The sequence below is a fragment of the Microcaecilia unicolor genome, chromosome 11 (genome assembly GCF_901765095.1).
Source record: "Microcaecilia unicolor chromosome 11, aMicUni1.1, whole genome shotgun sequence".
In the NCBI taxonomy this organism is placed as follows: domain Eukaryota; kingdom Metazoa; phylum Chordata; class Amphibia; order Gymnophiona; family Siphonopidae; genus Microcaecilia; species Microcaecilia unicolor.
This window is the reverse complement of record NC_044041.1, coordinates 75,371,220-75,397,900: the sequence shown is the minus strand read 5'-3', so window position 1 is coordinate 75,397,900 and position 26,681 is coordinate 75,371,220. Positions and strand designations below refer to the sequence as shown.

At 47.3% G+C, this 26,681-nt stretch overlaps 1 protein-coding gene across 1 annotated transcript in view; it reads right to left on the bottom strand.

The window, feature by feature from the left end:
• HAPLN4 (hyaluronan and proteoglycan link protein 4) overlaps positions 1 to 26,681 on the bottom strand; it is a 75,439-nt gene that overhangs the window by 12,941 nt on the left and 35,817 nt on the right. Inside the window, exon 4 of the mRNA XM_030219164.1 lies at positions 3,401 to 3,703. Within this exon, the coding sequence (XP_030075024.1) occupies positions 3,401 to 3,703 (303 nt within the window). The remainder of the gene's footprint in view (positions 1 to 3,400; positions 3,704 to 26,681) is intronic.

The window sequence follows — 26,681 nt, the reverse complement described above, 5'->3', positions numbered from 1 at the left end:
CTCTCACACAGACACATACATACTCTCACACTTTTTCTCTCACACACACACACACTCTCTCTCTCACACATAGACACGTACACACTCTCACACTCTCTTTCACACACATACTTTCACAGTCTCACAGACACATACGCACTCTCACACTGTCTCTGTCTCTCTCTCTCTCTCTCACACACACACACTCACTCTCTCTCACACACAGACACGTACACACTCTCTCTCTCATAGACACACTCACTCTTTCACAGACACACATACTTTCACAGTCTCACAGACACATACACACTCTCACACTCTCTCTCACACACACACTCTCTCTCTCTTTCACAGACACATACACACTCTCACACTCTCTCACACACACACATACACTCTCTCTCTCTCTCTCTCACAGACACACATACTTTCACACTCTCTCTCACAGACACATACACATTCTCTCTCTCTCTCGCACACACACACACACTCTCTGTCTACACATCCTCACACACTTTCTCTCACAGACACATACACACTTTCACACTGTCTCTCTCTCTCACACACTCTCACACCAGTGGCATAGCTAGGTGGGGTCACGGGGGCCCGGGCCCCCCAAATTTTGTCCAGGCCCCCGGTTTTGCTGGTGGGGGTCCCCAACCCCTGCCAGCCAAAGCCTTCTTTAGCACCGGTCTCCGGCATGCCACGTTCCCTGCCTCGTGCTCTTTCTTCCTCCTGACGTCCTGCATGTTCCTTTAAGTGAAACTTAGCATGCTCAGTTTCACTTAAAGGAGTGTGCACAGGACATCAACAAGAAGAAAGAGCAGGGCAGCGAATGCGGTGGCGCTGGAGACCAGCGCTGAAGAAAGCTTCGGCTGGCGGGGGTTGGGGACCCCCACCAGCAAAACCAGGGGTATTTGCTACTGTGGGGTGCGGCGGGGGGAGCGACGGGGCGGTGAGGAGAAGTGGCGAGGTGTGGGGGGTGGGGAGGCAGACTAAATTGTGCCCCCCCACCTCAGGTTCTGGCCCCCCCACCACGAGTTCTGGCTATGTCCCTGTCTCACAGACACATACATACTCTCAAACTGTCTCTCTCTCTCACAGACACACATAGAGGCATATTTTCAAAGCACTTAGCCTTCCAAAGTTCCATAGGTTTCTATGGAACTTTGGAAGGCTAAGTGCTTTGAAAATATGCCTCATACTCTCACATTTTCATATGCACATACAAATTCACACACTCTCACAGTCTCTCTCTCTCTCTCTCACACACACACACACACACTCTGATATGATCTGCATCAGCACAGAATATGTATGGTATGTGCCATTGGCACCCATATCACAAGCTTCAAACAATGCATACACACACGTCATACAGAACATGTATAGTAGACAGTAGATGACAAAGTGAGGCTCAAAAAAAGGAAGGGGAGTCCAAGGATAAATAGACACTTATATTGATTTAAATTACATATACAACTAGTTGTTAAGATGTACAAGCTGCACCTGGAGAAGTCCACTTCTCCAGGTGCTGCTTGTACATCTTACTGTTTTATCTGCAATTTAAATAAATGTAAGTGGATATTTATCCTTGGACTCTCCTTCCTTTTTTGGGCCTCACTTTGTCATCTACTGTTCATTTGTCGTCATCGTCCCCCAACCCACACACACACACGCCAACATTTCAAAATAATTGGAGGTACCAAACACAATAGAAACTACCCTTCCCTGGACACAGTGAAAGAGCTTGCTCAGTCTTGGGGGTGATCAGCACCTACTGCACCCACAGAGCTGGCTCCTTTGTGTACGAGCCCCAGAACAGGTACAACACAGGCCACAGCAGTGTCAACTTTCTACACACACACACTCATGTCACCCAGCTCCATGACAGAGAACAGATTTCCCCACTTTTTTTGCAACTTTTCTTTCAATTTTTTGTACACTGATAAATTCCCAGCAGATTTTAATCTAGACCCTGCAGGTTGCCTCTTCACATGTGATTGGGTTATTTCCAAGCCATGTCACCACATGTTGTCACGTCAGGCTCAGGATGTCATTCCGAGGAAATGCTTTCTTGCCAGGACTTGAGCCAGAGGCTATAGGTAAACGAAGAAAAGAAAATCATGCCTTGTGGATAATAGGCAACTTTAAAACCAATGTTATTAAGAGTGATTTACAGGGCAGAGAACTATTGTTTTCAGCACAGTAGTGCTGCCAACCCCTCTTCCCCCCCACACATACATACCCTGTCTTATGGGATGATTAAAGCTCCATTTGACAAACTAAATTAATTCCAATATGACTTTAACAGGTTAAGGCCCATGAATGACATCCAGTGAGAAGATTACTGATACATGGCATTCCTGCAGCCTCTTTCCTTTCAAAGGAGTCGAAATACACATCACATATGTGTAAATGTCCACAGGTTATACAAGGAAGACCAAAGCCCCCAACATCAGAAATCAATTAAGCAGGAGTGGCCTTTGCTGCCTGAATGTAAAGACAGATCAAGAGGGTTAGTGTCAGGGCTGGGAGGCCGAGGGACACCATACTCAAAGGAGGACTGCGGGTGCTGGTGACAGCAGGAAACCAGGAATCAATACGAATCGATATAATCATCTTTGCTTGGTGGTAGGGCTTCAACACAGAATTTCTTCTTGTAATATTACAATGTTGCCACAAATTCTGCAGTTCTGATTGGGCACAGTGGCATGATGATGAGGGCAGAGGTCTGTATACAAATAGAGACTGCACTTTGATCCTTACTTTTATCACTCACTAATGGTGCCAGATGTACCACACATTTTTTTCACAACAGATGCAAATTGGGAAACCTTCAGGATATCCAATCCAATGTCATTTAACTTGCCTGCTCTCAACCCCTGGCTGTAAGCATTCTGAGGAAAGAATATGGTAAACGTGTGAAATACCTGTTACAGCATTGTGTACACTAGTGGTACCACAGACATAATAAATATTGCTTTTTTCATTTGTTACCTTTCCTTCAGGTACCTTTGGCAATCAGGAAATGGTGCCCAGCTGGTGGCCTGGGATGTGCTGGAAATTACATGGGAAGGGAGAGAAATTTGGTTATGAAGACACTAGGTGTGAGGGAAGTGGTTATTTTATATTTATTTTTGTTTTTATATAAGATTTTGTTTGTTATGTAAGATTGTGATGTGTTTTTATTTTTGCTCTGTGTAAGATTTTGTTTGCTATATTTGATCTGAGGCTCATTTTTATTTTGTTCATTTTCTGGTGGGTATGTTATGTTTTTTCACTTTTTATGCTAGTTTTTTTTATATTTATGATTGGATGTTTGTTTTGTTTTGTACTCTGCACTGTATATCTTTTTGATTGTAAAAGTGGACTATAAATGATGCAATTAATTTAAATTACAAGGAGACTTTGTGAGTACCATTAAGGTTAGACGTGAAGCAGAAAGCATCATAGCGCTCATCATCCTTGTGACGGTAGCCATAGTTCCGGACACCAATAGGAGTCTCCCTTTTGCCACACTTTTCCCGTGGTTTGGAGATGGGATACTGTACCGAGCCATCCTCCAACCACCCAGCATTGCACCAGTCCATGCCCTGCAGCCAGGCCTTGTGCAGCTGCTCATAGGAGGCCAGGATCCCATCCTGTTCCCTGCAGGCTTTCTTGGCTTCATAGAAATTAAGGCTGTAGCGGCCAAGGCGAGGGTGGTAGGGAAATATCACTCCTGAAAAGACAAAAAGGTCACAGATTACATCTAGGGAAAATCCTTAGTATTTTCTCACCCTCACAGAACAGCACGAAGGGAGGATAAAATAGTGAAGGCAGTGAGGCACAAAGGGAATGTCTGGAATAAAAATTCAAGGTGTCCTAATGTCAGCCAGGTCAAAATCCCTCCTTGACTGACACAATCCATTTACGAGTAAACATCATATGAGATGATCTACTGTAATAGTTGTTACCCTGTGGCTCCAGGTACAAAGGATAAGCTGAGTCAACCCTCCATTATATGCAGGGAATTTACATTTTCAATTTCACTCTGCAAAGCAGTGCTGGTGCAGCTTCCCTACCAACTAGAAACCACCTAGTGTCCCCTATGAATTGAAAGTGTCAGAGCAGATTCAGCAGAATGACCTGCTCCATGTTGAAAAGCAGGTGGTATGGCGTGTGCTGACCATCTTTCCAGCTCTGCAGCTGCTGAGGGGCTAGGTCAAGATAAGCTAGTACAGAACCCAGTAAAAATGATTGCCCAAGAAGGGGAATCTTTTCATTAGTCCTGCACACTAAGCAGAAAATGACTGAGGATCTGTGTGGATAGTAATGTAAGGTGCAGTATTTATTACAATCATTCACACCAGGCTCAAAGGATGGCATAGAGGCAAGTGGTCTGCCCAAGGTCTGAGTAATGGTGCCTATTAGGAGAAGGAAGGGGTTTTGGGAGGGGGGGTAGGAAAGGGGGAGGGTGGAGATATCACTGGCAGGGGTGAGTGGAAGGATGCAGGCAGGGGTTCCTGGTATGCCTGGTGGGAGTTTATGCAGTTTCTAGTTGTTTGGTTGGAGTGGTGGGGATACTGGCTGGAATGTGCCGACCGCTCCTTTGGTTTCCATAGTTCTGCTTCACTTGCTTTGTGATGTCACGTAATACCTTTTACTGTAGTGACCTGGAATGTAGGTGGTATTTCACCAATTAAACGACATAAAATATTGCAAGCGTTGAACCAATAGAAAGCAACTATTGCCCTCCTTCAGAAAGCACACTTGGATGCTAAGGAACATCAGAAGCTTTGTTATTGGTGGGTAGGTTCTTACTTTGAATCCCCCACTCGTGACAAAAAGGCTGGAGTTATTAGATTAATCAGGAAGGGCATCTAAATAACTACACATAAAGTAACACTCCTTTCTGTTGGGTTTCTAAAAGTAAAGGTTGTATTATTTATTTATTTATTAAGACAAATGCCTTTACGGTATTATGTAAGCCACATTGAGCCTGCAAATAGGTGGGGAAAATGTGGGATACAAATGAAACAAATAAAATACTGCCTTAAACTAACAGGTAGATCTAGACGGTGTACAAAAAAATATAATTAAGAAATAAAGAAAAGAACTACAATAATTTGACAAGAAAGCATTCACATTCATTTTCACAAGCTATAAAATAGGAAAAGGAAGGTAAAAGAGGATGGATGGGAGGAAAGGTACAGAGGCTTTATTATAAAGTAGGAGCAAGCAGTACAGGGAGTAGCAAAGAAGGATGGGAAACTGATCCTACAGCAAGACACCCTATGTAGTATTAAAGGCCTGGCAGAATAGCCAAGTCTTTATGACTGGTTTAAATTTCTTAAACAAAGTTTCAGCTCTAATTTTGTGAGAGAGAGACTTCCACTAAAACGGGGCAGCAAAATAAAATGCACAATGTCTCTTGGTTTCAAGAATGGCCTGTTTGGGGTTAGGAAGGACCAAACGATAATCATTCAGGGATCAAAGCAAACACATAGGTGAATAGGGAATAGTAAGATTAGACCTGGAGGGACATGGGCGGGTCCGGGGTGTGGACCTGGGAGGGGCTTGGGCTGGTCAGAGGCATGTCTAGCACTTAGGTGATTGGGTTCTAGAACACTAACGATAGCAATTACACAAGGAATTGCCTTCATAGAATTTACACTTAGGGCCCCTTTTACCAAGCTACAGCATAAGGGGGCCGGCGCTGGCATCGGCACGTGTTTTACATGCACACTGAGGCCCCCTTTTACCACTGCCGGTAAAAGGGAAGTCTCGCCTTCCTGCAGGAAATGGCCACACGGCAAGTAAAGCACTTGCCATGTGGCCATTGAGGTGGCAGTAAGGGCTCCCGTGTTAACCCAGCGGTAATCGGGCAACACGTGGCACTGCCCAATTACTGCCGGGTACACTCTGGCACTACAAAATTAAATACATTTTTGTAGCGCCGGAAATGATGGCGCACTAGGGGTGGAAAGTACCGCTGGGCTGCTGCGGTAGCCCGGCGGTACTTCCTGTATAGTGCGTGGTAAGTCTGCGTTGGGCTTACCACCACTTAGTAAAAGGAGCCCTTAGTATGCAGCATTCTGGAGTCTAACTTTATGTGATCTGTAGAAAATTATCCTCTCTACACACATCATGGACTGGGCACCTGGACACCAGGCTGGTCAAAGTCTTCTTTGGACAAGTTACTTTTTGTTTTATTTAAAAATATTTATACTCCGCCAATTCAAATATCTTTGGCAGATTCAGTTATAGAACCATATAAACATAGTTATAGCACAAGACAAACAATTAAACTTTAAATCAAGTCCATAAACCACAAAATTGTTGAAATGTAGACTGATTAATATATTTTCTGTTGCCTCAGGTAAGCTTTTTGGGGCAAGGGCTAAGGAACTGAAAGTTTGACTGCTGCTTGGTTTATGGGCACAGTTTCTGTCACCATAAAAGGCCACAACTGAAGTAATAAAATAAATGGAAAATAAAAGAGAACCAAGTCACGGACATAAAACCCTGATAAGCCCAAGTCATTCCCCAGCCAGTGCAGCAAATAATGAGGCCATAAAAAGGCAGGGTGTGTGTTTTAACAGGGCAACTATCTCAGGGACACCAGCTACTTGGCTGCTTGCAGGGTACAGTGTGACCAAGCCACACAATTCTGAGAAAGGAGAGGTTGATACATTCAGGGAGTCTTTTACAAAGCAGTACTAGCATTTTTAGCTCACGCTATCAATACAAATCAAACAAAATAAAACATGGAAAAGAAAATAAGATGATACCTTTTTTATTGGACATAACTTAATACATTTCTTGATTAGCTTTCGAAGGTTGCCCTTCTTCGTCAGATCGGAAATAAGCAAATGTGGTAGCAGCTAGAAATCAGCTGGTGCTAAACGCTGAGACACCACAGGCATCTCAGCATTTAGCACCAGCTATTTGTAGCGTGAGCCAGTGGCGTAGCTACGGGAGGCCACGGAGGCCTGTGCCCCCCAAATTGGAGCCAAGGCCCCTGTTTTGGCTGGTGGGAGTCCCCAACCCCTGCCAGCTGAAGTGTTTCTCCAGCGCTGCTCTACTTACATTGCCTGCCATGCTTCCCTCTCATCACTTGCGTGCTTGGTTTTATGAAACTGAGCATGTGACACTTCGCGCATGCTCAATTTGAGGGGAAGCAGGGCAGGCAATGTAAGGAGAGCATCGCTGGAGAAACGCTTCAGCTGGTGGGGGTTGGGGGCCTCCGCCAGCCAAGGTATGTGGTGTTGCAGTGGTGGCAGCAGTGGGGAGGTGGGCCAAAATGTGCACCCTCACTTTGGGCTCTGGACCCCTCCCCCCACTTCAAGGTCTGGCTATACCCCTGGCATGAGCTAAAAATGCTAGAGCTGCTTTGTAAAAGACCCCCCTCAAAGATCTTCCATCAGCTGGGGATTTCATGAGCACTGAGCTCTGTGGGTATTGTCAAGGCCATGGCCAGTGGAAGTATTTTTCATGGCTCATTTTTTTCAGCAGCATACTATGATAAACACAGGACATGTCCTACCCTGAGAAGGCAACCGGAGGGCGCTCTCATAGTGAAAAGCCTGTAAATACCAGGAACTGGTCACTAGAGGGAGCTCCAATGGGGACGCCACGGTCATGCCATGATCTGGTCATTAGGGGGAGCTCCAATAGGCACACCAGTGAAATAATGTAAAGGGAGCTCCAGCAAAGGCCGGAATATAAGAGCCAGGGAGGACCCATAGCAGTGGATTCCCTTTATTTTTTATTTTTATTGTTGTTACATTTGTACCCCGCGCTTTCCCACTCATGGCAGGCTCAATGCGGCTTACATGGGGCAATGGAGGGTTAAGTGACTTGCCCAGAGTCACAAGGAGTTGCCTGTGCCTGAAGAAAGAAGCACCCTGGAGAAGGTACTGGACCCTTCCGGAACCAGGAAGAGGGGTCCAGAAAGGGTGTGGGGGGGCTACTATCAGCCCTATAAAGAGCACCTTCCATAAGGAGCTAAGAAGAAGGGAAGGGGACCTCCAGGAAGCAAGGAAAGAAAAGATGATCTGAAGAGGAAGGAGGCATGCAGAGCACCTGATAACCTGAGATACCGATTGGAATGGGCTGTAAGCACTGGGGCACGAACCCCTAAGAAGAAGCCGGACTAAGAAGGCCAGAGAAGAGGATCTCTGTCAGATGTATGGGGATGTTGATACAAGTTACCACATCCCAGAACCAAAGGAGGTACTTATCTAGATACTGTGATAATTAATTTTTTTATTTATTTGTTACATTTGTATCCAGTGGTGTGCTGCTAAAATTTTTAACAGGCTCTCTCCCCGGTCCACCTCGGCGCCCCCCCCCCCACCCACCTCTACGCCCCCCCAAAATTGCAGAGCTGGCTATAGCCGGGGGGGGGGGGGGGGGGGCATGCATTACTCTCTCCAGGAAAAAAAATTAAATAATCCCAGGTTCCAATCTAATTCATGTTTAATATGGGATAAAATGCCATAAATAAGTAAATAAATATAAACTTTTAACGTTCAGCACCTGATTCTCAAAGTGGACATATTCCAAACACTATAATGAAAATAAAATTATTTTTTTCTACCTTTGTTGTCTGGTGACTTTGTTTCTCTGATCATGCTGGTCCAGTATCTGATTCTGCTGCTCTCTATCTGTTCCCTTGACTCCGTTTCCAGGGCTTCCTTTCCATTTATTTCTTTTCTTTCCTCCTTTCTTCTTCATTTCTGGTCCTCCACAGACTTGACTGTACAGTGGATCCAGCTTCTGCCTATTTTCTTCATCCATGTGCAGTTTCTCTCCTCACTTCCTTTTCCCTCATCTAATCTCCTTCCTCTATCTTCCCTCCATGTCCAGCATTTCTTCTCTCTCCCTTCCCTCCCCTCCATCCATGTCCAGAATTTCTCTTGCCCTCTCCTCCATCCATGTCCTGAAACTCTCCTCTCTCCCCTGCCCCTCTCTATCCATCCATACCCAGCAATTCTCTTCTCTCCCCTGCCCCCCTCTACCCATCCATGCCCAGCAATTCTCTTCTCTCCCCTGCCCCCCTCTACCCATCCATGCCCAGCAATTCTCTCCCCTGCCCCCCTCTACCTATCCATGCCCAGCAATTCTCTTCCCTGCCCCCCTCTACCCATCCATACCCAGCGATTCTCCTCCCTCCCCTCCCCTGCCCTCCCCTCCCATCCCATCCATGTCCAGCGATTCTCCGTCGCCCCCATCCTTCCCTCCCGCTCCCATCCATCTTTTTCTATTACCTCCGTCGAAGCGCCGCATTATTTAAAGCCCTGCTGCCCGTTTCCAGCCTTCCCTGCTTGCTTCGTGATGAGTTTGTTCCCTCAGTCCCGCCTTCGCGGAAAAAGGAAATGGCATCAGGCGGGACTAAGGGAACGAACTCATCACGAAGCAAGCAGGGAAGGCTGGAGACAGGCAGCAGGGCTTTAAATAACGCGGCGCTTCGACAGAGGTAATAGAAAAAGACGGATGGGAGCGGGAGGGGAGGGTGGGGTGGGGGCGAAGGACATGTTTGAGAGCGGGAGGGGAGGTAAGCATGGCCTGTGATGGCACCCTTCTGCCATGCTTACCTTGTGTAATGGAGCCGGCTCGCCCCGAAGAACAACCGGCTCGCAAGAGCTGTCAAAATTTAACAAGCGGCTCTTGCGAGCCAGCTCCAGCACACCACTGTTTGTAACCCACCTTTTCCCACTTATTAGTAGGCTCAAAGTGGCTTACATAGTTCCGGAGAGGTGGTTACAAACTCTGGTGTGAACAAATACAGTATAGGGGTACTATTATAGTGACAAGTACAGTAAAGAAGTATAGGTAAATAGGTTGGGGTGATTCAGACAAAATGTTAGGATGTGATCATGCATCAGGGTTGAAAACTGTCTGTTTCCTGATTAAAATGCTATATTATTCAGTGTTTATGTCAGATACTGTGGGGTATGCCTTCTTGAACAGGTGAGTTTTTAGGAAATAATGAAGCAAATAACTGTTGTGGAACCCAATGTAAAGAAGCATTGGAGGATGTGAATTAAGCAATGAACTAACAGCCAGGGGTGGAGGACAGGACTATAAAGTTAGAGTGAAAATAAAAGTCCTGTCCAAGGGATAGAGGCTGTTCTAAACTGAGACCCTGGTCCCCCATAAAGTGGACTCAGTTGAAGACTTTAAACTGTTTGCTGAAAGAATTATCTGCTTGCATGATTAAGGAATATTAAGAGAAGTATAATTTGCCTAAGAAGTGGCTAATTTGCATGTTTTGGTGAAGCCTGCTAGTACAATGTTGTTTCCCCCAGAAAAGGCACCCTGAGGGCGTGCCACAAGTACACCGAGACTGCAACCTGTTTTTATGGGAAACATCAAAAGGAGGAGGTCAGGAACAGGATGGCTGATAACTGAGGAACAGTCACCCTGAGTTAAAGGAGGACTCCTATACCTAAGTTTGAAAGTATGCGCAGCTATAGTTACAAACTATTTCTAGGATCTTTCTTGGAAGTAAAGCTACGAACATTCTGAGTTTAGAAGCTTTGCTTGAAAGGCTGAAGTCCCAGGTTAGTTGAGGCTTTTTTTCCCACTGATCTGCATTAGAGAGAGAAGACACTGTGCACCTTCATGTGTTGACCAAGAGAACTCACACCACTGTTTTGATAGTCTAAGGTGGCCAGATCCCAAATGTAGTTTCCATTAAGAGAGGAGATTTTATGGAGTGGATCCTTGACTACAAGAGGCCCATGATAATATACAGAATAAGGTAAAATTATGTATCATACCTGATAATTTTCTTTCCATTAATCATAGCTGATCAATCCATAGACTGGTGGGTTGTGTCCATCTACCAGCAGGTGGAGATAGAGAGCAAACTTTTGCCTCCCTATATGTGGTCATGTGCTGCCGGAAACTCCTCAGTATGTCGATATCAAAGCTCCATCCGCAGGACTCAGCACTTAGAGAATTACACCCACGAAGGGACACTCTGCCCAGCTCACCACCGCCGAAACGGGGGAGGGGAATTAACCCAGCTCATCCCCACACAAGTGGGGGAGGGGAATCCGTCCAGCTCATCCCCGCGGAGCGGGGGAGGGACACCACACCCGCCGATGCGGGGGGATCTGGCTTATCCTGCAACCGCAACCGCGGGAGGAGCTGACTGACCCTAACACCGCCGAAGCGGGAGGGGTACAAAGCTGCCCTACAGCCGCACGAAGCGGGAGGGAGTGCCGGCAGAATTTAAATCTCAATCCAGCCCCGTAAAACGGAGGGGAGAGGAATGCAGCAGCTCACTGTAACACAAACTCGTCTCAACTCTTGAAGAATCCAAGTGAAAAAACTTGAACACGAAGTCTTTCTGAAGTAACTGAAGACTAACTTGAACCTGAAATGCAACCAGAATAAAAACAGTACAGATATCTGGGAGGGGCTATGGATTGATCAGCTATGATTAATGGAAAGAAAATTATCAGGTATGATACATAATTTTACCTTCCATATCATCAAGCTGATCAATCCATAGACTGGTGGGATGTACCGAAGCAGTACTCACCCAGGGCGGGACATTGAAATCCCTGACCTCAACACTGAAGCTCCAAACCGGGCCTCCGCCCGTGCAGCCACAGTCAAGCGGTAATGCTTGGAGAATGTATGAGCCGAAGCCCAAGTTGCCGCCTTGCATATCTCTTCCAAGGAGACGGACCCGGCCTCTGCCATCGAGGCCGCCTGAGCTCTAGTGGAGTGAGCCTTCAGCTGGATAGGCGGCACCTTCCCCGCGGCCACATAAGCCGCTGCAATGGCTTCCTTGACCCATCTTGCCACTGTAGGCTTAGCAGCCTGCAGACCCTTACGAGGACCTGCAAACAGGACAAACAGATGATCCGATTTCCGGAACTCATTGGTCACTTCCAAGTATCTGATGATGACTCGTCTCACATCCAGATATTTAAGAGCAGAGTACTCCTCTGGGTAGTCCTCCCTACGAAAGGAAGGGAGACAGAGCTGCTGATTCACCTGGAAGCGAGAAACAATCTTGGGCAGGAAGGAAGGCACTGTGCGAATAGTCACTCCTGCCTCAGTGAACTGCAGAAAGGGCTCTCGACATGAGAGCGCCTGGAGCTCGGAAACTCTTCTGGCTGAAGTGATAGCCACCAAAAAGACTGCTTTCAACGTCAGGTCTTTCAGAGATGCCCTCGACAAGGGTTCAAAAGGCGGCTTCTGCAATGCTCTTAGCACCAGGTTGAGATTCCACGCAGGCACCACTGAGTGCAGAGGAGGGCGCAGGTGATTAACTCCCTTGAGAAAGCGCACCACATCTGGCTGCGAAGCCAGGGAAGCACCCTTCAGGCGGCCCCTGAAGCAAGCCAGAGCCGCTACCTGGACTTTAAGGGAACTGAGCGACAGGCCTTTCTCCAGACCTTCTTGCAGGAACGCCAACACTGAAGAAATTGGAGCAGTGAAGGGAGAAAGTGAGCCTGCTTCACACCACGCTGCAAATATACGCCAAACCCTGGCATAAGCAGTAGAAGTAGAGCGCTTCCTCGCTCTCAGCATAGTGGCGATGACCTTGTCTGAGAAGCCCTTCTTTCTCAGACGCTGCCGCTCAATAGCCAGGCCGTAAGACCAAAGGGGGAGGGATCCTCCATCACCACGGGACCCTGATGTAACAGGCCCTGCTCCACTGGCAGCCGCAGAGGATCGTCAACTGAGAGCCTGATCAAGTCCGCATACCAGGGACGTCTGGGCCAATCCGGACCCACCAGGATTACCCTGCCGGGATGCTTTGCCACCCGGTCTAGCACCCTGCCCAACATGGGCCAGGGCGGGAACACATAGAGAAGCTCTTGAGTCGGCCACTGTTGGAGAAGAGCATCTACTCCCAGGGATCGAGGGTCCCGTCCTCTGCTGAAAAAGCGCAGGCACTTGGCAATTGGCCGATGACGCCATCAGATCTAGGCTCGGCTGGCCCCAGCGCTTCGTGATGTCCAAGAACGCCTGAGCAGATAGCTGCCACTCTCCGGGCTCCAAGGTATGGCGACTGAGAAAGTCCGCCTTGACATTCATGACTCCGGCAATGTGGGCCGCTGACAGCTGCTCCAGGTTCGCTTCTGCCCACTGGCATAGATTCATGGCCTCCTTGGCTAGAGGGGCGCTCTTGGTACCTCCCTGGCGGTTGACATAGGCCACAGCCGTGGCATTGTCCGACAGGACCCGTACCGGCTTCAACACCAGTACCGGGATGAACTCCAAAAGCGCCAACCGAATGGCTCTGAGTTCCAGGAGGTTGATAGACCACTTTGCCTCTGCAGGAGACCAGAGCCCCTGCGCTGTCCTTCCCAAGCAGAGGGCTCCCCAGCCCGACAAAGAGGCGTCCGTCGTGACGACAATCCACTCCGGGGTCACCAGAGGCATTCCCGCAGACAACTTGTCTGTCTGCATCCACCAGCTCAGCGCCTTGCGCACTGCTGGGTCCAAGGGAAGGCGCACAGCATAATCCTCCGACATCGGAGTCCAGCGCTGCAGCAGAGATTGTTGTAGTGGTCTCATATGAGCCCTGGCCCAGGGCACTACTTCCATCGTGGCCGTCATAGAGCCCAACAGCTGCACATAGTCCCAAGCCCGGCTACTAGGAACTGGTCCACCTGAGCCTGAAGCTTGACAATCCGATTGTCTGGCAGGAACACTCTGCCCACTTGGGTGTCGAATCGAACTCCCAGATACTCCAGGGACTGAGTCGGGCGCAGCTGGCTTTTCTCCCAGTTGATGATCCATCCCAGGGAGCTCAGAAGAGCAACTACCCGGTCCTCAGCTTTGCCGCACTCTGCATAAGAGGGGACTCGGATCAACCAGTCGTCCAGATAAGGATGGACTTGTACTCCTTCCTTTCGCAGGAAGGCCGCGATGACCACCATTACTTTGGAAAAGGTCCGCGGAGCAGTAGCCAACCCGAACGGGAGGGCTCTGAACTGGAAGTGTCGGCCCAGGACTGCAAAACGCAGAAAGCGTTGATGAGGAGGCCAGATGGGAATATGCAAGTACGCTTCCTTGATGTCCAAGGATGCCAGGTACTCCCCTGCCTTCACTGCCGCTATAACAGAGCGGAGAGTCTCCATGCGAAAGTGCCGCACTTTCAAGGCCCGATTGACCCCTTTGAGGTCGAGGATAGGCCGGACAGAACCTCCTTTCTTTGGTACCACAAAGTAAATGGAGTAACGCCCCTTGCCAAGCTGACTTTCTGGCACCGGAACGACCGCACCCAGGCGGATCAGATTGTCCAAAGTCTGCTGCACTGCCACAGCTTTGACCGGAGACTTGCAGAGAGAGAGTACAAACCCGTCTCTTAAGGGTCGTCAGAACTCTAGCTTGTAGCCGTCTCTGATGACTTCCAGCACCCAAGCGTCTGAAGTTATTGTGGTCCACTCGCCCAGAAACGAGGACAGCCGTCCTCCAATCTGCACTGGGGCGTGGACCAAGGCCCCGTCATTGGGTACGAGACCCTGGGGGAGGACCGGAGGGAGCACCTCCGGGACGGCGGTCTCTGCGAAAGGAATGCTGCTTGGGGGAGAAATTCCTCTTAAAGGAAGAGGGGGCAGAGGAACCCGACCTGCCCGGGCGGTACCGACGGGCTTCCTGAAACCGTCCTCTGGAGGTACCGGGACGAGTACTAGCCCGAGCCCTGACCTCTGGTAACTTCTTGCCCTTAGACGTGCCGAGATCGGTCACGATTTTGTCCAGCTCGACCCCAAAGAGCAGCTTGCCTTTAAAAGGCAATCTAGCCAGGCGGGATTTAGAGGCGTGGTCAGCAGACCAATGTTTCAGCCAAAGCCACCGCCGCGCAGAGATTGTCTGAGCCATGCCTTTAGCTGAGGCCCTCAAGACATCATACAGCAAGTCTGCCAAATAGGCTAAGCCCGATTCCAGGGCTGGCCAATCAGCCCTCAAGGAATGATCCGAGGGGGAAGCCCGCTGCACCATAGTCAGGCACGCCCTGGCCACATAGGAGCCGCAAACTGAGGCCTGCAAACTTAAAGCAGCCGCCTCAAAGGACGACCTTAAGGCCGCCTCCAATCTTCTGTCTTGGGCGTCCTTTAGGGCCGTGCCACCTTCCACCGGCAACGCCGTTTTCTTAGTCACCGCAGTGATTAAAGAATCCACAGTAGGCCACAGTTAGGCCTCACGTTCACTTTCAGTCAAAGGATAGAGGCGGGACATAGCCCTAGCCACTTTAAGGCTCGCTTCAGGGACATCCCATTGAGCCGAAATTAAGGTGTGCATGGCATCATGCACGTGGAAGGTTCTAGGCGGGCGCTTCGTCCCCAGCATAATGGCAGAGCCAACAGGGGCTGAGGGAGAGACGTCCTCCGGAGAGGAAATCTTCAAAGTGTCCATGGCCTGTATCAACAGGTTGGGCAAATCCTCTGAGCTAAAAAGCCGCGCTGCAGAGGGGTCATCCGCTCCATCCGAGCGGGGATCCGTCTCCTCCAAGGAATCCGCAAAGGACCGTTGGGAGAACTCAGATACGCTGCCCTCATCTACATCGGAGGAGACAAAGTCCTCCAAGGCCTGGGAATCAACCCGAGGGCGTTTACCTCTGGGCACCTCAACCTCTTTACCAGACGAGGGAGCAGGGGCAGCGTTTTGCATAAGGAAGGCCTGATGCAGCAGCAAAACAAACTCGGGGGAGAAACCCCCCAGACTGTGCACTTCCGCAGCCTGGGCTACAGCCCTAGACGCACCCTCAACCGGCGCTCGCAAGAGCGGGGGAGAGACATGCTGCGCATCCAAAATGGCGTCCGGCGCGACACTCCGCGAAGGAGCCGCGCGGGAAGAACGGCGCTTAACTTTAGCCGCTTTTGTGCCGTCGCCCAAATTAAGGGCGTTCATGGCATTAATGTCTCCAACCTCAAGGGCGGCCCAAGAAGAAGCCGTCCGAGCCGCGTGGCCGGCCAAGATGGCGGAGGCGAGGAGCGGGGGATGGGCGTTTATGGCGGGAAAAACCGCCACGCCGGAGGAAGGACCGGGACATTCATCGGTCACGAAACTGTCACCCAACAAGGGCGAATCAGCCTTTAAGACCCCCGCATCCCCTCTAGAAGCGCTCAAGCGATCCGGGGAGCGACTCTTTGCGCCCTCGCCCTCCGACGCCATATGCCACGAGGAGAAGAATCGGGGAACCCCCTGCCCGCTATAAAAAGGTAAAAATTACCTGCTTGCCGCTCCGAGCTGTAACGACCTGGTGTCCCAGTGAGTAGCTGCAATAAACGTTTAAATAAACGTCGAAATAAACGCCTTTAAGGACGTTCAAAATTTTTTTTTTTTTTTTTTTTTTAACGGAGCCAGCGGGAGGGGGGAGAAAAGGAGGGACCTGGCACCACCAGGTTTGCACTTGCTCAAAAGAGCCCTCAACCCCAGGCACTCAACAAAACCTAAGAATTAGGCTTGGAGGCCTAGCCAGAGCTGCTGCTGTGTGTGACCACCACCTGCTGAGATAGAGAACATACTGAGGAGTTTCCGGCAGCACATGACCACATATAGGGAGGCAAAAGTTTGCTCTCTATCTCCACCTGCTGGTAGATGGACACAACCCACCAGTCTATGGATTGATCAGCTTGATGATATGGAATAAATGTTTTCTTTTTAGTTTTCATGGCACTGCTGCTGGGGTTAATAGTCAGATATTATACTCGGCAATGACTGTCTGGACCAAGAGTTATAGAAGAATTAGTGTGAATGTTACTCAAATAGACTCAATACTACAGTCCCCTCAGTGGGCTATGTGGTGATACTGTGCAGGGAAGAACCTTGAGCAAGTCACTTGCCCCAGATTCTATACAGCATGCCTAGAGATCCATGCCAAAAATTGGGATGGATTCTATAACAATGTGCGTAACTTAATTGGCTTAACAAGTTAATCAGTGTTGATAACAACTCTTAACAAACAATAACGAAAACTAATTGGCACTGATTAGAATTTACACGTACAACTCACAAAGCATATTCTGTAACGAAGTATGCAGAACTTCTAAGGCGTGCAGGCAAACAGGGGCATGGCTATGGGCAGGGAAATGGGCGTTTTGCGGGCATTCCAAAATTTACATTCATCGTTTTAGAATAGGGCCCAATGCATGTAAATCTATACGCCCGGATTTACGCCATATTTTCATTGGTGTAAATGTATACACATAGTTTTAGGCGCTGAGAAATCAACAAAGTATATCCTTTAATCAGCGCCTAAATGTAGGCGCTGATTATAGAATACACTTGATTTTTTTTTTAAGGCAGCAGATATAGAATCTCCCCCTTTATCTTATCACCTCAGACATCATAGAGGTCAATATTCAACAGCCAGAAATGGCTCCTGGACGGTTAAATCACCTGTTTGGAGCTAACTGCTAGTTTTCAGCGGCACCTAACCTGGTTAGCAATGTTAAAAATAACAATTAGCGCCAGAATGAAAGCTACCTAGTTTGGAGGCATTCTAGGGGTACAGTTGGCACTTAGTCAGTTATGTAAGAACATAAGTATTGCCATACTGGGACAGACCAAAGGTCCAAGCCCAGCATCCTGTTTCCAACAGTGGCCAATCCAGGTTACAAGTACCTGGCAAGATCCCAAACAGTAGAATACATTTTATGCTGCTTATCCTAGAAATAAGCAGTGGATTTTCTCCAAGTCCATTTTAATGACTTATGGACTTTTATTTTAGGAAGCTATACAAACCTTTTTTAAACACCGCTAAGCTAACTGCTTTTACTACATTCTCTGGCAATGAATTCCAGAGTTTAATTACACACTGAGTAAAGAAATATTTTTTCCGATTCGTTTAAAATTTACTACTTTGTAGCTTCACTACGTGACTCCTAGCCCTAGTATTTTTGGAAAGAGTAAACAAACGATTCACGTCTACCCGTTCCACTCCACTGCTCATATTCAATACATAACTGGCCAAGTTAACCGCATAAACAGGACCGCATAAAAGTCAGTCCTGTCTTTATGCGGTAACCCACAGCTGGTTAAGTCCTGTCTTTATGCGGTAACCCACAGCTATGATAGTCGGCTCTGCAAACCCGGAAATTCAATGCCAGTGCCCGGAAATAGCCCAGCATTGAATTTCTGGGTTTAACACTAGCAGTGCTCAGCAAAACGCTGATCACCACTGGCTGAATATCTGACCCTTAGATTATAAGCTCTTTATGGAAGGGACATATTGGGAAGCAAAACACAAAACAGGTAGACACCTCCAAAAGTCCAAAGCTGTTTGTTTGTCAGATGCTTCTGTGTCCGTCCGACACTACAGATGTATTTACTTGGCTGTGCTACAGTTTTGCTCCAGGTTTCCTTGTTTTTTTTACCTTTGCTTAGCAAGTTGCGTTGTGACCCCTAAAGCAGGTGGTTTTACCGCCGAAACACGGACTGTGTCAGGTCCAGTTACTGGTGCTTTGAATAAAGGACTCTTCAAATTCATCCCATTGGCTGGTTGTGTTTTAGGGAAACATTGGGCCCAGTATTCAGAAAATGCTGAGCTTCTAAATTTCTGCTCCTTAGTTAGCCCCCTATTTTGTGCCCTATTTTCAGTCAAACTTAGGAGCATAAGTTTTAAGCTGCAAATTCATCTTCATTTAGGAGCGTAAAAGTTATGCTCATAAATTTAAGACTGCCATTAGTTTCCCTAGATGTATGAGCCTAATTTGTGAGCCTAGTACTGAAAATTGGTGCCAAACTCCTAATTTCATTTCTCTGTCCTAAATCTGCCCATGTTGTTACCTACTTTTTATGCTCCTAAATTTAAAAGTTCAGTGAAATTCTGAGTAAAAATGTATGCACTCGGGCCTAGTTAATTTTCATGTTATGAGCATAACTCTCAAAGTTTTAGAGAATATAAATAGTAGAATAAATCCTTTGAATATTTGGCCCATTGTACTTATATACATAGTGTACAGTGCTGTGTGCATCCAGTAGTGCTATCAAAATGATAAATATTATAGGAGTTCTGAACATAGGGACAGGAGAAAAAGTGAGGAAGATTGTGATGGTAGACTGGGGATGGTGTGGGTTGTTTGAAATGGGATTGGACTGGTGATCAGATAGTTACCGGTAACAGAGTTTGGATAAGAAGTTGACATAACTAAGGCCATAGGCTATTCCAGCAATGCTAAATATCTGGTTGATATTGGGGTTCTGGGGCAGTGGGAGGATTTTTAGGGTCCCTCCAGGGCTGCCGAGAGGAGGGACAGGGCAGGGGGGATAAATTTCCTGAACCCGGGCCTCCAAGGGGGGCCCAGCATCGGGGTCTCTCTCCTGCTCCTGACGGGACCTGGGAGATTGTGTCCCGACAGGAGCAGGAGAAAGAACTCCAGTGCCAGGCCCCCGTTGGAGGCTGGGGAGGACCTGGAGGAACAGACACAGTGTCTTCCAAAATTGCCTTCCCCTGCGGCTGCTTTTCCCTTCAGGCGGCACATGCAGCTGCAGGGGATGTACACGTGGCAGAAGGAAGAATAGCAGCACTGGAGAACTCTTCTGCTGGCGGGGCCTTGGGATCCCCGCCAGCCAAGGTACCCAGGGCGGGCGGCAGCAATGATCCTTTGTGGGGGGGGGGGGGGCTGGCAGCAGCGACGACTACAACAGCAACGACAATCCTGGGGGGGAGAGGCCCAGCAGCAGCGATGATCCTGGGAGGGCCCGGGGACGGTGATAATTCTGGGAGGGGGGGCCAGCAGTGGCAAAGATCCTGGGGGGGGGGGCGGCAGCGGCCCTGGGTCCCTCTAATGCAGAACACATTGCTACAGGGGAGACATGTATGAGATGGGCTGCATATATTGCTAGGTAATGCAGGTATAATACAGAGGTTTCTCTTTTCTGGTTTTGTATCTGCATGTTGTACTCTGGTGAGGATGTTATGATTTCATGTTTTATACTGATTAAGCTTTGTGTGTGTATTATGCATATGACTTTGGTTGGATTTTTCTAATGTATAAAGTGGTTTATGAATGGAATTCAGCAAATCAAATGAGAACAGGGTAAGAACCACAGGACCAAAGCCCAGAAACAAAGCTGCACTGCTGTAATTTTGTGCTGGGAGGTAGGGTGGAAGTGGTACCCCTTCCCCAGGTCATCTGCCTGCCAGAAGAGGATGCAGTTTGCAGGTAATGCACAAACCTTGTACTACACTGAATTCATCAGGTGATTAAAAAAAAATTGTTAGCACAGATTCTGGTGGAAGAATCCTAGGAATAATGAGATGGAAAAAAATAGTATGAGGTCTGGTGTTTTGTATTATAGTACGATCATAAAGGGAGATCTGTGAGCCCTGTTAAACAAAGCAGCACTCATTAGTTCATTATTTGAATATAAAGAAAAGCTTGAAATCATGGTGCTAGAGTGATAATGTGATATTCTGTTGTGGTCCAGCTTTGTTCTACATGTTTTATATATATAAAACAAAGTGAATGGGCTGTGTTGGCATTAGAGCATCGACAGCTTAAATTTTCACCCAGCTCACCAGCTAAATTTTGTCTGAGCAAATTGCTGCCTGCACAGTTTACCTGGATAAAAAGAGATAGCGCAGGGTGAAATCCTGAGGACAGTGCTGATCGGCTAAAATGATTGGATAAAGCAGGTCAAATAAATGTATTTGTACATATTCAGCGGCACACTTATCCAGGTAACTTGCCCATTCAGCAGCTTTTGAATATAGTAACAAAGTAGATGATGGCAGATGAAGACTTGTACAGTCCATCTAGTCTGCCCAACAAGATAAACTCATAGTATAAGGTGTGACATGATACTACATACATTTACTTGATCTTGATTTGTCCTTGCCATTTTCAGGGCACAGACCATAGAAGTCTGCCCGTCACTGGCCTTGTTCTCCAGTTACTGAAGCTGAATCTGTCCAGCCACGATCAGAGCACAGACTGTAGGAGTCTGCCCAGCGCTGGCTTTGATTCCCAGTTACTGGTGTTGCCATCTAATTACCACTAAGCTTGTTTGGATCTTAATGAACATAATGATGTTAACTAGGAACATCACCAACTCCAAGAGGAAATTGAATAGCTGGCCATCCAGCACTGACTGGGTTTTGGAAGAGAAATGGAGCAGTAGTGGGATATATAAACTTTGGCATACAGGGTAGTTTTGAGCTGCTTCTGAAGATGGATTTCTTCTGTCTGAAAAACTGCTATACTTCCTGGCTGATCCTACAGCACAAATCCGAGGTTCACAGCCTTGTGATCATACATATATCCCTACTGTCTCTGAACAAGACTTCTACTACATAGCTTCCCTTTCCTCTAATGCCACACGCTCATTCATAAACCTCTCACCCCACAGAACTTGTTGGTAAGATACAATTTGTACCGTAGGTATGAAAAGAGATTGAGGACAAGAGAGAGCTGAGTGGGATTTATTAAATAATTACATCTCAGGAATGTAATTTAGATAATTGCTATGATGGTGTCATGGTACATGGCTGTGTTTTGGCTATTTATGTCGTTAAAAATGAATAAATAAATTTGAATTAAAAAAAAAACTCTCACCCCATAGGGCCTTCATTTTCCTCTGACAGGATGCCTCAGTAACACTCTCTTACCAGCAGTAGTTGCTTCGCCTCCCTTCCAACAACTGAGTACAGTATCTTTCTGGCATGTTCAACCGCAACTGCCCTGAAAGACTCAAATCTGAATCCAAGTATATTGTGGCATAGTACTAGGGTTTGAACCACAGGGCCATGTGCACCATATAACACTGCCACTTCCGGAGACCAACAGAAGACCACCTTTAAGGTAGACCGGTGAGGGGAGGGGAATTGAGAGGGAGGCAGATGCTGAACCCCCAGGTGGGGGAGGGGAGTGAGCTGCAGACCGATGAAAGCTATGGCCGAGGCAGTGAGCGCCAACAGCAATGAGAAGAGCTTGGTGCTGCTCACTACCAAGTTTGTGTTGCTGCTCATGGGGGTGGAGGGGAGGGAGGGAGAGGTGGTGGACAATGGGAGGAAGGATGGAGAGAGAGAGAGAATGGACCTCAGGAAGAAAGAGAGATAATGGACCTTGGGGAAGAGGAGAGGGAGGAAAGGAATAGAAAGAGAGAGATGCTGGATCTGGGGGTGGGAGATAATCTGTCCTTTTTTTTTGTAATTTTTTTTTTTTTTTTTACAAAAAGTACTTTTACCCGCTACAGTAAAAGGAGGCAATTGTGCACAGTAAACCTGCACGCCATGATGCCACCACAAGGGGCCTTTTACCACAGCTTGGTAAAAGGACCTCTTGAAGTTTGTGCCAAAAGATGTAGTAAAAAGAGCTTGAGAAGCTGAATATGTATACCCTACAGGAAAGGAGGGATAGGGGTGATATGATACAGACATATTTGAAAATATTGATATACAAACAGATCATGTCCAGGGAAGGGGACGTGGTAGAACTAGAGAATATTACAAGTTGGGTTGAAAGGAGACTTAAGGGCTGGTGGTTGGGAGGCGGGAATAGTGCTGGGCAGACTTATACGGTCTGTGCCAGAGCTGGTGGTGGGAGGCGGGGCTGGTGGTTGGGAGGCGGGGATAGTGCTAGGCAGGCTTATACGGTCTGTGCCAGAGCCGGTGGTGGGAGGCGGGGCTGGTGGTTGGGAGGCAGGGACAGGGGCGTATCTGCGTGGGGCCACAGGGGCCTGGGCCCCCGCAGATTTCGCCCTGGACCCCCCTACCACCGACCCTCTCCACCTCCCCCTCCCTCCCGCCCGCCACCAACCCGTCGCCGATCTTTGCTGGCGGGGGACCCCAAGCCCCCGCCAGCCGAAGTCCTCTCTTCCGTGCAGGATGCAAGTTGCAACGCTTCCTGTTCTTCTGAGTCTGACGTCCTGCACGTACAACGTGCAGGACGTCAGACTCAGAATTTGGAACTCAGTCTGATGTCCTGCGCGTTGTACGTGCAGGACGTCAGACTCAGAAGAACAGGAAGCATTGCAACTTGCAGCCTGCATGGAAGAGAGGACCTCGGCTGGCGGGGGGTTGGGGTTCCCCCACCAGCAAAGGTAAGTGACAGCAGCGGGGGAGGGTTGGCGGCGGCAGGAGGGGGTGGAGAGTGTCATTGGTGGCGAGGGAGGGTCTGGCAGTGGCGGGGGGGTCCGGAAATGGCGGGGGGGGGGGAATCGGTGGCGCCGGGGGGGGGGGCTAAAATGTGCCCCTCCCTCTGGCTCTGGCCCCCCCTACCGCCAGATACGCCCCTGGGCGGGGATAGTGCTGGGCAGACTTATACTGTCTGTGCCAGAGCCGGTAGTGGGAGGCAGGGATAGTGCTGGGCAGACTTATACGGTCTGTGCCAGAGCTGGTGGTGGGAGGCGGGGCTGGTGGTTGGGAGGCGGGGATAGTGCTGGGCAGACTTACACGGTCTGTGCCCTGAAGAGGACAGGTACAAATCAAGGTAGGGTATACACAGAAAGTAGCACATATGAGTTTATCTTGTTGGGCAGACTGGATGGACCGTGCAGGTCTTTTTCTGCCGTCATCTACTATGTTACTATGTTACTATGAAATATGGGCGTCTTTCTCTTTCGAAAATAAGCTGGACAGTGTCCTAAATGTGCAACTAGCAGTGGTCCCTACCATTCAGTTTTGAAACTTGTAAATTAAAATTACAGCTGAATATGCAAACTGTGCAGTTAGTGTTTCAAGCTTTTGAAGATATTCCCAGACATTTAGGGGGGGGGGGGGGGGGGGTTCTATATATGGCACCTGGAAATGCCCCCAGAATGCCCAGAAAATAGGCAGTTTGGGCTTAGGTGCTAACCAGGTTGTTGGATTATTTGTAGTAAATAATTAGCAGATTTTAGTACACACAGCTTCAGCTTTAGAAATGTTAATTTCTTTCTTCATCTCTCTCTCATTCACCCCTGAATAATTCACTGCTGAGTCACTTTAAAGTTGAAGTAACAAAACATCTGTTTACTCACAGTTTGTAGTTAGATTATAATCAGACAGGCTTATATACACATATTACTATACATTTGTATTATCAGCTCCTTCCATGTGCTTAGATGGTAATGGATGCTCACACCACCATAGATCCTCTCAGGTTAGGAGAGATCATGAGCTCCATGTGCTCCATGTGCTGCATCTGCTGCATCTAACCCCCACAGGAAGTTGCATAGCACTGTGACCTCTCTAAGTAATTCACATCAGAGGTCACAGAGTAATCACAGAGAAATAATAGGTGACAGGCAATGCATGTAAAAATACAATTACATTCCAACAAACCCCTTCTCATGCATAACTGTCATGCAATTATTTGTTCATACAAAGTCCAAGCTTTATACGCAGATTCACAAAATGTTCTCTGGGTAACGGTTTGGTCATGATGTCAGCTGTCATCTCACTGGTGTGACAATAGTGTAGACTGATGACCCCTTCTTTCGCCAACTCTCGCACGTTGTGGTATTTCGTTGCGATGTGCTTGGTGCGTGACTGAACCTTGTCATTCTGTGACAGTCGGATGCAGCTCTGATTATCTTCCATTATCTGGATTGGTCTCTTTTCAGCTATTCCAAAATCCAGCAAAAGTTTTTCAATCCACATCAGTTCTCTGCACGCTTCCGATACAGCCACATATTCAGCTTCTGTAGAAGACAAACTCACAATACTTTGTTTATGACTGGCCCATGAAATTTGTACATTTCCATACATAAACACATATCCACTTGTGGATTTATAATTAGAATGATCCCCTGCCCAATCTGAATCACAGTAACATATTAGTTTTGGATTACTATTGGCTGAAATCTTTAATTTACAATCAATGGTACCCTTTAAATACCTTACCATCCTTTTAACTGCAGTCCAATCTGATTTGGTAGGTGAGCTGACCCTTCTGCTCAAAATTCCTACTGCATTTGCTATATCAGCCCTGTATGTGGTAGCTAGATATAAAAGCTTACCTATGGCTGATCTATATTGGATGTTATCTGGTAAAGGTTCTCTTACTGTTTCATCCTTCAGAAAATCAGTGATCATGGGAGTGCTTACAACTTGGGCATCTTGCATACCTAAACTTTCAATAAGCTCATTTATTTTCTGCTTCTGGCTTAGAAGATAAGAACCATCATTTTGTTTCTCAATTTCTATACCAAGATAGTATGACACATTTCCAAGTTCTTTTATCTCAACATTCTGGTTTAAACACTTTACAATGTCCTTGTACTCTTGCTCACTTTTGCTTGCAATGAGCAGATCATCAACAAAAGCTAAAATGTATGCATATTGTCCATTTCTGCACCTAGTGTACAAACATTTATCTGCTTCACCTTGCTTAAATCCTAAATTTGTCAATATTTCATGCAATTTATCATTCCAACATTTTGCACTTTGCTTTAATCCATAAAGACCTTTGTTTAATTTACACACTAGCTGTCTTTGTTTTGTATTTATGAAACCTGTTGGTTGTTCCATGTACAAGTCTTCAGTTATTTCTCCATGAAGAAACGCTGTTTTCACATCAATGTGGTTGACTTGCATGCCTTTTGAGACTGCAATGCTCAGAAGTGTTCTTATTGTCGTGTGTTTCACTACAGGTGCAAACACTTCATCAAAATCTTCTCCATATTTTTGAAGATATCCCTTTGCCACTAATCTGGCTTTATACCTTTCCACTTTTCCTTGTGCATTCCTTTTTAACTTGAATACCCATTTGCATCCTATAGCTTTCTTGCCAGGAGGTAATTTTGTAAGAATCCAAGTATTATTTTTATCCAATGCATCAATTTCTTCTTGTGCAGCTTTATGCCATTCAGCAGCTTCTTCTGCTGGCATTTTCTCAATCTCATCCCATGTTAAGGGCTCTTGAGCTTCTGCTGACTTTGTTAGGTAAGACAGTCTTAGGGGTGGAACACCTTTGTTTTCCCTGGATGAGCGTCTGACAACAGGTTGGTCTGACCTTTCCGCATCCTCTAAATCTGAGAGTTCTTCTCCAATTGATTCCCCTTCTCCAACTGTACTGTCTTCTTCAATGATTCTTTCTGTGTCTGCTTCCTCTGCCTGTTCCTCGTTAGATACAGGTGAGTTGCTTTCAGACATCTGCCTTGGTATGGCATTTATATACACTGGCATGTCTATTATGGTTCTAGTTTCATATTCTGGATGATAAGGCTCATCTGGGATAATCCAGCCTTTATCAACCCTCTTGTTTTCATCAAAATATGTAACATGTCTTATGCCAACAATGCCAGTTTTCAGATTCAAAATTCTATATCCTTTGTGTCCTGGAGCATAGCCAACTAAAATGCCCCTTTCTGTTGTGGAATCCAGCTTATGCCTTCTTTGCTTTGGTATATGAGCATATGCTGTACTTCCAAATGTTCTTATGTGTGACAGGTTTGGCTTCCTACCATGCCATGTCTCATGTGGTGTGCGCTCAGCGCCTTTAGTTGGCATTCTGTTTTGTAGGTACACTGCTGTGAGAATGGCTTCCCCCCATAGTCTTTTAGGGAGATTGCTATCTGACAGCATACATCTGGTCATTTCCACAAGTGACCTAAATTTTCTCTCTGCAACAGAATTTTGCTCTGGTGTATAAGCTACTGTTGTGATATGTTGAATGCCTTCTTGTTCTAGAAATGTGCGCATGCTTTGTGAAGTGAACTCACCACCATTGTCGGTCTGAAGAACCTTTGGTTTTCTTTCAAATTTATTGCTCACCATGGCTACGTATTTCTTCAGCATGTCTGTGACTTGA